Genomic DNA, 13,579 nt, shown 5'->3' with positions numbered 1-13,579 from the left:
TAAGAATTAAAATAGACATTAGAACAAATCTAGTAAATCACATGTAACTCCTAGAATTTATGATATAATTCAAGTTGACTCCTAGGCATGAGATGAGCAAATGATACATAACATATTAACCAAAATTTCACCGATCTACAAATCCCCTTGGATCTTTGCCAAAAACTACAATACTAAATCTATACCAAATCATGATCGACCAAACAAGCAATCTAACTCCATCAAAAGGTTTACTACAGTCATATGGTGCATTTGGTACATTGTGTATGAAGTCATCTAGGGAACGGAAACTACTGGACATGTCGATGCCATCGGATGGCATCCGTTCGTACATTGGCATGGCCAACACAAAAAGTTGGCCAAATCATGATGTCAGATAGATGAGAAACATTTCAAGGCACAAGCCTCCAAAATTAATTGGAGAGGTACTCAGTGAGCTTGACGAATCGATGCGATGCACTTGGTGAATGGATGCAAAGGAGATGTAAAATAATTCGTGTGTGGTCGATGGGACGAAATTTTTCTTCCCTGAACGGAGTAGCGGCATGGAGGAGAAAATTTTGCCGCAAGGGCTCGGACGAAATGGTCTAGGTCACCTGGATTGATTACCGACGTCCATGGAGCATCATTTTTTGGGGAGAATTCTTTAGAGAATGAGCAAGGGAGAGGGAAAGGAAACTAGGAATATCATCGAGGAGATCAGGGCGCACGTCGGCACTGCTTCAAATTTGGAAATGATGAAAATTAAAAGGAGTTAAAGGAGGGGAAGATCCCTGGCTGACGCATTTCCTTTTTGTACTTCTTTTTCTTTTGAGAACAAGTTCCCTTTCTGTACATGTGCGTCTAAGTGTGATGCATTTTTTAGGAGAGTGTAAGTGTGATGAAATGGAGTGACCCAGTTAGGTTAGGCCCAAATTGCAAGAGACAAGGGGGGGGGAGATGATGGGCTTCGCCCATTCGGATGGAGGGGAAAATAGAGAAGAGAGGAGGCAGACTTGGCTAGGCCCATTCTGTTTGGAGGGTGTATGGTTGCACCCAGGTGCGAGGGTTATGTCGGGAGGTCCTATGCGACGCATTTTGCGTCGATTAGTCGGGCGTTCGCACAGGGTTGACGCACGACTGGGCTGGCCCACCAACCAGCTCTATGTTTAGCTTTCTTTCGCGTGCGACAAAAAAGCTGAAAGTAAAACAACGAGTACCAGGAATGGATCCCTCCAACACACACACACTAAGACCGCGAGCCATTAGCCACTACACTACACACCATGAAGTGCATACAAAGGTGCATATATATATATATATATATATATATATATATATATATATATGGTCGCGCTATTCGTCACCCTGGATGAGGAATTCTTATTCCTCACCCCACTCAATCCAAATGCTACAGCCGAGATGACTTGTGCTGTAAATTTACTACGAGGGAACCAGCTCACGCGCATGCATCCCGCACAAGACATGAAACGTAAATTCCTGCTGTAAATTTACGGAACAAGCTAAAGCTCTGGCACACCTACTACATGCAACGTAAAAAATGGATAGCATGCCATAAATTACTTCACCAGGGATCCAGTCACGTGGTCATCTATAGGAGAGGGACTGCTGCCATGCCATAAACTTACTTCACCAGGGATCGACTCTGCCGCGTGGTCAACTTCAGGAGAAGGACTGCTGCTGCCATATGAGGCAGGGATGCGTCTTGGCAGCTGCGGCCTGTCCGGCGAGTAGTCGTTGCCGACGGTGAGACCGCTCGTTCCTAAGTGGAGGCACCTCCACGGGAGCAACCGTCCCACGCGAGAAGGTCGCCGTGTGATAACCTTTGTCTTTGTGGCTGGTTCATATATCTTCTCCCCTCTATTTTCGCTAAACTTACTCATAACGCTCCATGTGGAAATCACATGTGGATGTGTGTTCTCTTTTTAAGTATCAATTTCTGAAATGGCTATATAAACAGTGACCATTAAGGGGTGGCTAGAGGAAATGTGAAATAGTCCGAGCCTGTTCTTTACCGATGCATTATAGTTCAAGTGTGCAAGTTTCTAGTACTGCACTATGGCGTGCTCTTCCTGCATTTTCTGCTGTTTGATGGTTACTTGATGGAGTACTAGTATTTGTTTAATCACATGCATATGTGTTTCTTTGCGAAATCTGTTGGCCCATGAATGACATGTCTTCTTGTGATTATGTGGTTGGCTTTGCTGATTCATTCATGCATCACATTTATACTCAAGACATTCCATTTTTTGGCGTCACTGGTTGAACAAGTGTAGTGTAGGCCTGTATGGTCATGTGTTCATAATATGATCCATTGCTACTTTTTGACTGTTACATATAAGCTCTTAATACTGTTTGGCAATTATTATTATTATTTTGCGAGATTGTTGTTTGGTAATTCTGAGGGTTTGCACGTCAGAATTACACCACTAGCCTTCTATCATCTCCTGGTAGACTGGTTGTCAATAACGCAACATGGCAGAGTTTACCTTAAACAAAATGAATGGTTGGGCCACATTCTCCCAGTTACCATAATATGATAGATTCAACGGACAATACCATCATCCAAACCATCAAAAACACAAGTTGAACTGTATGAAATAGATCAAAGCAGCGAAGTAATTATAAGAAACAAAACATACAAAATTTTGAGCGACAACTTGCCGATGATGTGTTGAACAACGCTAATAAAATGAAGCGCTTGGGCAGTCATAAGAAATTACGTTACAACGACTAGGCACAATAAAGAACGGGTGTACAAATATATACTCCGTCCGTCCCCAAGTAAGTGTCTCAACTTTGTACTAACTTATATTTTGTAGAGTACATAGGAGCAGCTTTGTAATTTACATCTGTTTTCTTACAGGTCCGAACTTCTCTAGTGAAATAAGAAAAATGATTGGTTATATTCAACCCATGGAAGATGTAGGAGAGATCTTTAGCCCTGCACTAATTAGCCTGTGTATGCAATACAAAAACTATCGAGTAGAACTTCCACAACAAAGCTTTGGTTCAACAATCTTACTGTTGTCTTAATGCAACCCATCACGACCTCCAGTAAAAAAAACCAAAAAGATTAAGTGTTACAGAAACATTCATATAAAAACAATGATACGAATCACTTCTTTAACATGGGGATTGGGGAGTACTGTTAAGATTCAGCCCCCGCGTCGCCTGACCGGGCGACTCGGGCGGCGGCTAGGGTTCCCGAGCACCGCCTCCCCCACCCCTCCTCTCCCTCCTCGTCGCCACCTGAGGTAGTCGCCGGGCAAGCCCGCGCGGCCGCCAGTGACGGTGGCGGCAAGGCCCTCGTCGCTCCTGCAACGGAGGATCTGGATCCCAGGGGCGGCGGCCCCTGCCGGCGTGGCATCGCCGTTCTTTCCCTGAACGGCGCTCGCGGAGGGCTCTGGCCGGCGTCCTCGACTGCGGGGGTGGTGGGGCGTCGGCGGCCGGTGGCTACAGCGTGGAGGCCTCCTCTTCCTCGCCAGATCTGGAGGTTTGCCGCCCCCAATTCGCTCCCTCCCCCTCTGCGCTTGGTTTCCCGCGGCTGGTCGCTGGATCCGGTGGAGTTTGGGGCTGGTGTTGCAGATCGGGACCGGAGGAAACCCCTGGCCGGCTGGTTCGGCCCGGCATCGACGTCGGCCTTGGGCGACGTTTCTTTCTTGGAGGCGATGTCGTGGTCTCCTTCTCCCCACCTCCGTTCCCTCTCCCGGGTGAAAACCCAAAATCCGGCAGGATTGGGCAGCGGCGGCGCCGTGTGTGTCGTTCCCTCCATGGAGGCGTTGTCTGGGGAGTGTGGTTTTGGGCGTAGGGTTGCTGAAGGTGGGGTTTTTGGCCGGCAGCAGGTGCAGTGCCTCTTGCTGTCCCGTTGTCCGCCTCTCTGTTGTTGCTCGGCGGCTTTCCTACAGCCTTCAGACGTTCTTGGCACGTGATGGTGTGGCCGGCTTGGTGTTTGTCCCAGCAGCATTCCTCCTGTGTCTTTGGTGCCTGAGGGTTGCGGTCATCGGTTTATGCTAGTAGTGCCCTTTCGTAGTACCTCTTGTAACTAGCTCTCCGATGTGTTGTAAGTTCAGAGTGCCCCTTGTATCTTTTGGTCTTTTCTTGTTTTCTTGTTTGCTTGGAGATGTTCTAGCGTAGGTGGTGGTCGTCATTTGGCGTCATGGTGGTGTTGATGGCAGAGGAGCCTGCCAAGGTTGGCACCTCAATCTGCTTGGAGATGGACCAGTGGAAGATGGTGGAGACGACACCTGTGAGTGCGTCAGACCGGTTTATGCCCCAGACCCGGTATGTGGCTAGGCTGGAGATTCCGGCTTTCGATGTTAGGATTAGGTGAGTGGTCTGGGTAGTGGCCCAGCTAGCACCCCTTCATCATATGGATAGGAGTAGCGGCATATGTTGCCTAGATGGTGGATTCAGGCTTATTGTTGTAACACTTTGTAAGGTCCTCGAGAATAATCAATAAAGTGGCTGTATGCATCTCCCAGATGCAGAGGCCGGGGGTCATCCTCCTTTTCTAAAAAATATCACTTGTCAGGGTACCTAAAGATGAGCTATGCAGTGTAAATAAAACCGATCATGACATCATTCCAGTGGAAATTCATATTTACTGGTTATATTTTAAACAAAGATAGGAAGCATCAATGGAGTACTGGTTATAGAAAATATTGTATTCAAAAAAATAATATGCTGACATTCATATGCAATTCCGAGAGAGAATTATTCTTATCTTCCAGACTGTCCATGCATGGAGTTTTAGAACAGACACACATGGTTTAGTGGGAAATGATTAAATGTATGTGTATTCCCTAATAAAGTGATGCCATTCTTGTTGGCAAAAAAAGGTTTCCAATATTAAGATGGAACCCAGTTTACCTTGCATGTAATGATCAGTATTATAATAGAATATTGTAGAAAATACTAAACCAAGCAGTATCCTTCTATTAACTATAGTACAAAAATCTCAGTTTCATTTTTAAGGGGAGAGACCAACACGTGGTTTACATATTTGCTGTACTCACAAAGGTTCAATCAAACGAAGAAGATGGCACTCGTTGGGCTAAACTATCTAAATTAGTGGATGGGGTCAAAATCGAAACCATAGTGCTTCACCTCTGCATGTAGGGACGTTAATCTATTTAAATCCGGATTACTATTTTTTAAATCTAACCAGATTCGAGTAGATACTTTCCATGGGCGAATGAATCAACACATACAGATGTAAATTGATGGAGAGAGGGCGATACTCCAGAGCATTAGCCGCGAAGACCTAGTTGACGACCATCGTGGTGGGAAGAGATGCAGGTTACATGAAGAAGCATGTCAACAGCCAACATAACCTGGTGGCGACGACCAACGACAATGGTTGATGATTGCTCGGCCTGCTACAAATCCATGACTACCCACTGCAGTCTAAAAAATAGAGCGCATTAGAATTAAATCAACGAGAGTAACCTCAAGTGGTCCAGTCCCATTCAAATGAATACTGTTAAAATTCAGAAGCATTTAAACTGTTAAATGATGTCCCATAGGGAGACTGAAACAAACATGCAAATCTTCATGGTGGATTGAGAAAACATTAAATTTGAACACATTAAACAACAAACTAAAACTTTTCTGCACATTATTACTTCTACCTGACAAGAATTTAGCCATTCCATAGCAGCCAATGCGTCTACACATCGCAGAGTATAGAACTTTTTACAGAAACACTGCTCTACCTCGCATGGACTAGAACAAACAGTAGACCGAAACTTCCTATGCTATTCTAAACATACATCCGACCAATATAATGGACCAAACTACCTTCGAGATACAAAACTAACAAGAATTAGAGTCTTCCTAAGATAAAAACAATTACAGAGTGTACATGCACCAATGCAAACACAAGCAAGCATATTCTGTAGGGTTACTAGGGTAGGACATTCAGTCTCATGATCTAACCAGATTACAGATTCGACAGAAATCAAACACCCGTGTACCAATTCAGGAAAACCCGCTTTGGGAGAAGTTGCGTTAGACCTCCCTACCCGTAGGAGGACTGGAGGAGGCACAAACGCATGACCTCTCCCAGTTGGCATCTGCTTTTGACGCCCCCTCATCCGCGTTGGTTCCTTCCTAGTTTCCAGGACCCTTCTTCGATTCTTCCTGAACTGCTGCAGCTGCGGGCAGACACGCGAAAAAATAGATTGGACAGAAAATCAAGAAACAATCCTAAAAAATGTTGAACTTAGTTCCTTCTCTCACGCCACTGCACCTAACCCGCCGCAGAGCCGCCGCAGCCAACACACGATACAAGGGCAACTGCACATCCAGGCCAGCCGTCGAGCATCGCGCCTCCCCCGCCTACCCGGCTACCACAGCGTTGATCCCACCGGCAGCCGCATCGCCTGATTAGACTAGAGCGGGAGGTGGGCCACCGGAACCAAGCAGTATCGGCCAGCGCCGTCCAAGACTTGCCGCCGAGAACCATACCATCGAAACAACAAGCCGCTCGCGGCTCGAGAGTCGAGACTGAAACCGCTCGTACCTTTTAGAATAGGACGAGGAAGTGGGCTAGCTCCTAGTGCCAAAGTAAATTTACTTCCATACGAGTATAATTTTGCAGTGGGCAGGATGGCGTGTTGGTTTGGTTGAGCCCAACTCCCGACTCGGTCGATCGGCTAGGGTGAAGAATAATTTATTCATCACCCAGGGTGTTTAATAGACTTTCTATATATATATATAAGAACAGACAGCAGCGTTGATATTTGGAGAACATTTTAAAACCATTTCGAAAATTGTGAGCAGTTTTCAAATGCCGTATTTTTTTTCAAAAGTGAAGATGTTTTGTAATTCTGATTTGAAAACGAAACGCGAACAAAATAATATTTTAAAAGTGAAGTATTTTCGAAAATCAGGAACATTTTTTAAAATGGGAACATTTTTTGAAATTCCAAGACAAAATTTGAAAACACGAACATATTTTGAAAAATGTGAAAACAAGAACATTTTTTAAAATTGGTAAACAAAATTTTGAAATTGAATGATTTCAAAACTCCCAAAAAATGAAAACATGCACATTTTTTAAATTTGCGAACAATTTTGGAAAACGGGAATATGTTTTCAACTGCCCGGACATTTTTTGAAAATTATGAACAAAATATTGAAACAGAACAATTTTGAAACTCCTGAAAGAAATGAAAATGTGCACATTCTTTAAATTTGCGAACAATTTTTAAAAACAGAAACATGTTTTGAACCACCCGAACATTTTATGAAATTTGTGAACAAAAATTTGAAACTGAACAATTTCGAAACTCAAAAATGAAACTGTGCACATTTTTTGAAATTTGCAAACAATTTATTTAAAACAGGAACATGTTTTGAACCGCCTGAACATTTTTTGAAATTTGTGAACAAAAATATTTAAAACAGGAATATTTTTGGAAACTCCGTACAAAATTCAAAAGCATGAACATTTTTTCGATCTACAAACAAAATTTGAAAATTTGAACATTTTTGAAATTCCTAACAAAATTTGAAAAACCAAACATTTTTTGAAACTCCCGAACAAAATTTCAAAACGTGAACAATTTTTTTTAAAGTGAACAATTTTTTAATATGTTAATTTTTTTTGAAATCATAAACATTTTTTGAAACAACCGACAAAAAATTGAAAACACAAACAGTTTTCTGAAACTCCAGAACAAAATTTGAAAACACGAACCAAAATTTTGAAAATCAAACATTTTTTGAAAATATGAGCATTTTTGAAACAGAGAACATTTTGCAAAAACGAAAAAAATAAACAAAAAAGAAACAAAAAACAAAAAAAGAAAGAGAAAAAGAAAAAGAAACAGAAACAGAAATGAAAATAAAAAACGGTTCAGGAACCTTCTAGAAGGTTCCCAAAACCAGAAAAAACCGGCTGGGAACCCTCAGAAGGTTCCCAAAACCGCCGGGACCTGAAAGATTTACGTGATGGGCCGGCCCAAATCGCTCGCTTGGGTTGCTGGTACGTGCGTTCGCTCGACAGTTTGACGCACAGAGCGTCATATAGGAAATTCCGGCTATGCCTCGCTCCTACAGATTCCTTATTGGGAATCGTCAACGGGCGAGCAGACCAGGCTGGCCCATTAGTGCAGCTGCTAGTATGTCGTTCTATGTTCCCTCGAACTGCTCCAGTTTTCTTCCTTTTTTTCTTTTCTATCTTTTACCTCTGGTTTTCTTTGGTTTTTCTTTGTTATACTTTTGGGTTTTTCGTATTCTTCTCTTTTCTTTGTTTCTTTTCTTGTTTCTTTTTCAATTTTAATCGGGTTTTTTGTGCAGTGTATCTTTTCTCAGTACACAATGGACATTTTAGCTCACACATGAAATATATAATTGATACACTTTTGAAATTTTTCATGATGTACATTTTTTAAAATACATGTTTTGATCACTTTGTTGAATACACACATTTTCCAAATACACGTTGCATATTTTTTTAATGATGGTTGACATTGGGGGCTGACGTCTTGGCTCCCGGGAGCATATGCTCTCAGGTGAACAGTAACGCAAAAAAATTAATGTTTTTGAAAAATTCTGATTTTTTTCGTAGATGACTGTATTAGTGCCGCAAACATGCATGTCAATTTTCATGCGAAACGGAGCGGCGGTGTTTCGTCGGCAAAAATAAAATAAAATTGGGGTGACATATTGGGATAACTTTTGGTGTTCAATTTGTTTTTTCTTTTGCACAAGCCAGAATGTTTTATCTTTTTGCCTCAAAATTTGTGGGTAGCATTTGGATGTGACTAGGTACACACAATCTTTTTGTCTTGATTTTTTTTTCATTTTAAAATTTTCTTTTGGCCCTAGGAGCATGTGCTCCCGGGAACCAAATTGACTTTCCGGTTAACATTTTATTAAACTACACAAAAAAATTAATTTAGTGGACATTTCTTGGAAACACATGAATATTTCTTTAAAATGTCATGTGCATTTTTAAAGAAAAACATATTTTTCAACCTAAGAACTTTTTTCATTATATAAACACTTTTTCAAATATCACGAACATTTTTTGAATCACTGGATTTTTTATTTAAAATGTCTAATACCCCATGTTCAAACGTGCTCATGTAATTTTTTCCGTAACCAGTCATGTAAGTGGTTACAACTTCCTCCAAAATCTCAAGTCACTAGTGCACATGCACGCCTCGGTTTATAAAAGATCTGACGTTCGCCCATTATAATTTTCTTAAAACTGATCATTGACAACTTAGCTATTTGCACTCCTCGGTTTATGAAAACGAGTGATAAGGATACCGCCTACCCGTGGTAACAATTTCTAATACCTCATGTTCGAACGTGCCCATAAGTAATCCTCTCCGTAACCAATCATGTAACTGGTTACAACTTCCTACAAAATCTCAAGTCACCAGTGCATGCACACCCCCAAAGTTGGCATCCAAATTTGTCACCACCCTTCGCTATTTCTTCTCCTCTCCACCCATCATCACTACCGGACGGCCTTGCCCCAAGCCTATACGTGCGTACCTCAGCAACCATGGCATGTCTGAGGGCCACCACCGCCGCACTCCTTCTCACCCTTGCGTCGTCGGCCGCGGCCACCACGACAAAGTTCAACATTACCGAAGTCCTCAACAAATCCCCGGAGTTCTTGACCTTCAACAGCCTTCTGTCGAAGACGAATCTCGCTGAGGAAATCAACAAGCGGCAGACCATCACCGTTCTCGTGGTCGACAACTCCGCTGCCAGCGGCATCACGTCGCTGCCCACAGACACGCAGAAGAAGGTGCTCGCCGTGCACGTCATCCTCGACTACTACGATCCCATGAAACTTGAAAACATCGAGAAGGGGACGGCGCTCCTTACCTCGCTCTTCCAGACTACCGGCGCCGCCACCGACCGCATGGGGTTCGTCAACTACACCCATAGCGCGGACGACCAGATGGTGTTTGGCTCAGCCGAGCCCGGCGCACCGCTCAGCTCGCAGCTGGTGAAGGTCGTTGCGTGCCGACCATACAATCTATCCGTCATGCAGGTTAGCGCAGCAATCATTCCACCAAGCATCAGCTCGTCGGGCAAGGGGAGCTCCGCGGCACCCGGTCCAGCCTACGGTTCATCGTCCAACGCGAGTGTCCCGACCATTACCGAGGCTGAGACGCTTGAATCGCCCGACGAGGCCAGTGCGCTAGACGATGACGCTCCTGCATCATCGCCACCAGTGCATAGCGCTGACGCGGCCGCAGGCGCGCACACTTCGGCGGGGAACACAGTGGTGGTCCGCACACGTGTTTGGCTCGTGGGGCTTGTGATGTTGATGGTTTAAAATTCTACGCACAGCAACGGCCGATATTTAGCTTTACACGTCTAGTTTTTTTTTTGCGGGGATTTACACGTCTAGTTGTGTAAGAAGTACTTGTGTATGTTGGCTTGTTATAATTCATTCGATGGATGCCCTTGATGTAAATTAAACGACATTTTGTTTTCCTTTTTTTTCTCGGTCAACCAAGTTTTTTTTGTACCCATCCCTACTGACATTGACTTTTTCTTTCGAAGGACCCAAGAAAACGCCTGATCTATTTTATATCTATACCTCCATATACTTTTTCATAATCTTTATCTTTATCTAATAACAAAAAAGCTATTGTTTCTGCCCGTTCACCGTCTTTTTTTAAAGACCTTGTTGTTTTGGACAATTAACCCGCACTCCAGATTTGCTTTTACTCGTCCGTTTCTTCGTACGCTATGTTGGATGTCGCTCAGATGGGCTTAGCTGGGCTTGCGTCCGTGGTAAAAATTAAATGAGAATCGAATGTACTACTAATCAAGGTAGCCTAGAAAAGTACCACATTGCTCCATTGAATGATTTCTCGCCAAGTTAAATAAGATTGCATGTTCTTTGCAATATTAAGGAGCAACGAGCACACACGAGGACGCAGAAACAGGGCGGGCTAGCTGGTGCTGGTGTGTAGAGAGGCAAGGAGGAGGCTAGCAGTGATGAGGGAGGCCATGGCGGAGTAGGTAGCGGATGTTGACCCATAGCCAGCAGAAAATGGCGGACGTCCACGTGATACGTCTCCAACGTATTTATAATTTTTAATTGTTTCATGTTGTTATATTATCATTCTTGAATGTTTTACAATCATCTTATAGCAACTTTATATCATTTTTTGGGATTAACCTATTGACATAGGGCCCAGTGCCACTTGTTGTTTTTTACTTCGCAAAAAATCAATACCAAACGGAGTCCAAACGCGGCGAAACTTTTTGGAGATTTTTCTGGACCAGAAGACAAAAGATGGGCCAAAGAAGTACTAGAGGGGTGCCCCGAGGGGGGCACAACCCACCTGGGCGTGCCCAGAAACCCTAGGGGAGTCGACGAAACACAATTTCAGCCGCCGCAAGTTCCAGAACCACGATATCCAATCTAGACACCATCATGGAGGCATTACCGGAATCAGGATCTTTGCCGTCAGCCGACTCTTTGGCGTCCGCTAGCTGATGGCAAAGAAGGTCTTTGCCATCAGGTTAAAAAAATTGACGGCAAAGAAGAAGCTGACGACAAAGATAATGTTTGCCGTCAGCTACCTCATTGTCGTCTGCTAGCTGACGGCATAGAAGCTCTGCTGTCAGCTAGCAGACGGCAAAGAGGGAGGGTGGCGCACTAGCGAGGGCCACCTAACGGTCACTTTCTTTGCCGTCTGCTAGCGGACATCAAAGAATCTTTGCCGTCCGCTAACAGACGGCAAAGGAAGTGGTCAACTAAGGTCCGTTAGCTAGGCTTAGACGACAAAGAGCTGTGACATAAACTAAAAAGCGGCCAGCCCCACGTCCCTCTCTCTCTCCCCTCTTTCTCCCACCCCTCATCACACTCGCGTCGCCGCCCCTGTGCCCGAGCCGCCCCCGTGCCCGAGCCGCCCCCGCCGCCCCACCTCGCCGCTCCGCCCGCCCCGCCGCCCCAGCCCAGCCGCACCGCCCCAGCCCGGCCGCCCTGGCGCCCCGCCCCGCCGCCCCGGCGCCCCGCCCCGCCGCCCCTCTCCTTGACCCACGTGGCCGCCCCGCTCCGGCGCCCCACTCCTCCACCCCCGCGGCCGCCCCGCCGCTCCGGCGCCCCCTCCTCCATCCCAGGCACCCCCTGCCGCGCCTGAAGGTGAGATATCCCTCTTCTTCTTCTTTTTTCTTTTTTTAGATTTAGTTTAATTAGGTTTAGTTTAATTTAGGCTTAGTTTATATTTGGTTTAGTTTAGGTTTAGTTTCTGTTTTTTAGGTTTAGATTTAGTTTAGGTTAAGTTTATGTAACGCCCCGAGACCGATGCTCCAGATGCATTTCTTTATTTTAGTTGTTATTGTGTTTGTTGCCATGATCATGATGAGTATCTTTGTCATATTTTGCTTCTTGCTTCATGTGCATCATTGTTATTATTGCATTGCCAGTCTTATCATGGATCATAATGCATAGGCATACTGTTGGTGGTTTTGGTTGTGTGCTTGAGTGTGTGATCAACCCCTGCGTTGTCTCTTTCTCAACTTCATCTTCTTCTACACCCACAACCTTGCTTGATCATCTTCTTCTCCTTCTTCGTTAATCCATTTAAATTGTGGTATTCTATTTCCTGCACCAATTTAATGTTCATTCTTTTCCTATAAATTCTCAACCATGCCTTCAACCTCTCTGCCAAAAATTCAGCTCCTTTGAACTTGTTTTGGTTGGGTTCAAAAATGGCTCAAGTTTGAATTTAATTCAAACTTGAATTATTTTTATATCCTTAAAAATGTCCAAACCAGTTTATTCAAATTGTGCATATTTTTCAGGACTCCATTAATATCTTCACCCCTGCCAAATTCTGTATCTTCCCTTGCCTTTCTTTTCTTCTAAGATTTCTGTCTGAAGAAAAAGGAAGGAAAAGAAATGTAGCAAGAGAGAGAGCCCAGCTCCAGTAGCAACAGCCCATCTCCCCAGCCCACCTACAGCAAGCCACCTCACTTACCCCTTCGAATCCAGCCCACCAGCACCGCTCCTCTGTTCATCGTCTTCTCCCTGTACGGCAGGACATCCAGAGCCTCCACGTCGGCAGTCCGGTCGATTTGACGGCCTCAGTCGCTCCCTTCCTCCTATATAATCCTGCCCCAACCCTAGGGTTTCCTCCTCGCTCCGTTTTCCCCTCTTATGCCTCCTCCCGCCGCCGAGGTAAGCTCCCCATGCCCCTGTGTCGCCATCGCCATGACCAGCCGAGCTGAGCTCGAGTCCGGCGTAGCCAGCATCGCTCGGTCGTCGTCTTCCCCCGCGGCAAGTACCGCGACTCCCGAAACGTCTCCAAGCGGCTCCCCGAGACCCGATCGTCTTCTTCCACGACGTGCCCTTCTTCTTCTGCTTCGTCTTCTTCACGGATCAGAGGAACGCCAAGTTTAGCGAGCTCCTTCATCGCCTTCCCTCGTCTCCTCCGTTCGTCCCCGAGCACGATCGACTACACCATCCTATCCACCGTGAGCTCTTCACCCTCCTGGCCTTACCTAGCGCTCGTTTTCGTCCTCTAGGTCCTGATCCACGCGAGCAGGAGTTCGATCTCCATGAGCGCCATGGTAGCAGCTTCAT

The 13,579-nt window shown here is 44.9% G+C and overlaps 1 protein-coding gene across 1 annotated transcript; it reads left to right on the top strand.

Moving 5' to 3' along the window:
* The first annotated feature begins 9,465 nt into the window (after nucleotides 1–9,465).
* LOC125541616 (fasciclin-like arabinogalactan protein 14) lies at nucleotides 9,466–10,635 on the top strand. Its single transcript, XM_048704980.2, has one exon. It carries the CDS (start codon nucleotides 9,527–9,529, stop codon nucleotides 10,310–10,312), a length of 786 nt encoding a protein of 261 aa, XP_048560937.2. The 5' UTR covers nucleotides 9,466–9,526; the 3' UTR covers nucleotides 10,313–10,635.
* The last annotated feature ends 2,944 nt before the right edge of the window (nucleotides 10,636–13,579 follow it).

Source organism: Triticum urartu, chromosome 2A (genome assembly GCF_056163025.1).
Source record: "Triticum urartu cultivar PI428250 chromosome 2A, HENAU_Tu73, whole genome shotgun sequence".
NCBI lineage: Eukaryota > Viridiplantae > Streptophyta > Magnoliopsida > Poales > Poaceae > Triticum > Triticum urartu.
Note: the sequence above shows the minus strand (reverse complement) of the source record. Positions and strands in the feature narration are given on the sequence as shown.

Bases quoted from the DNA above. Each gene is read 5' to 3' on its own strand.
- LOC125541616 (XM_048704980.2), top strand. From the start codon at position 9,527: ATGGCATGTCTGAGGGCCACCACCGCCGCACTCCTTCTCACCCTTGCG.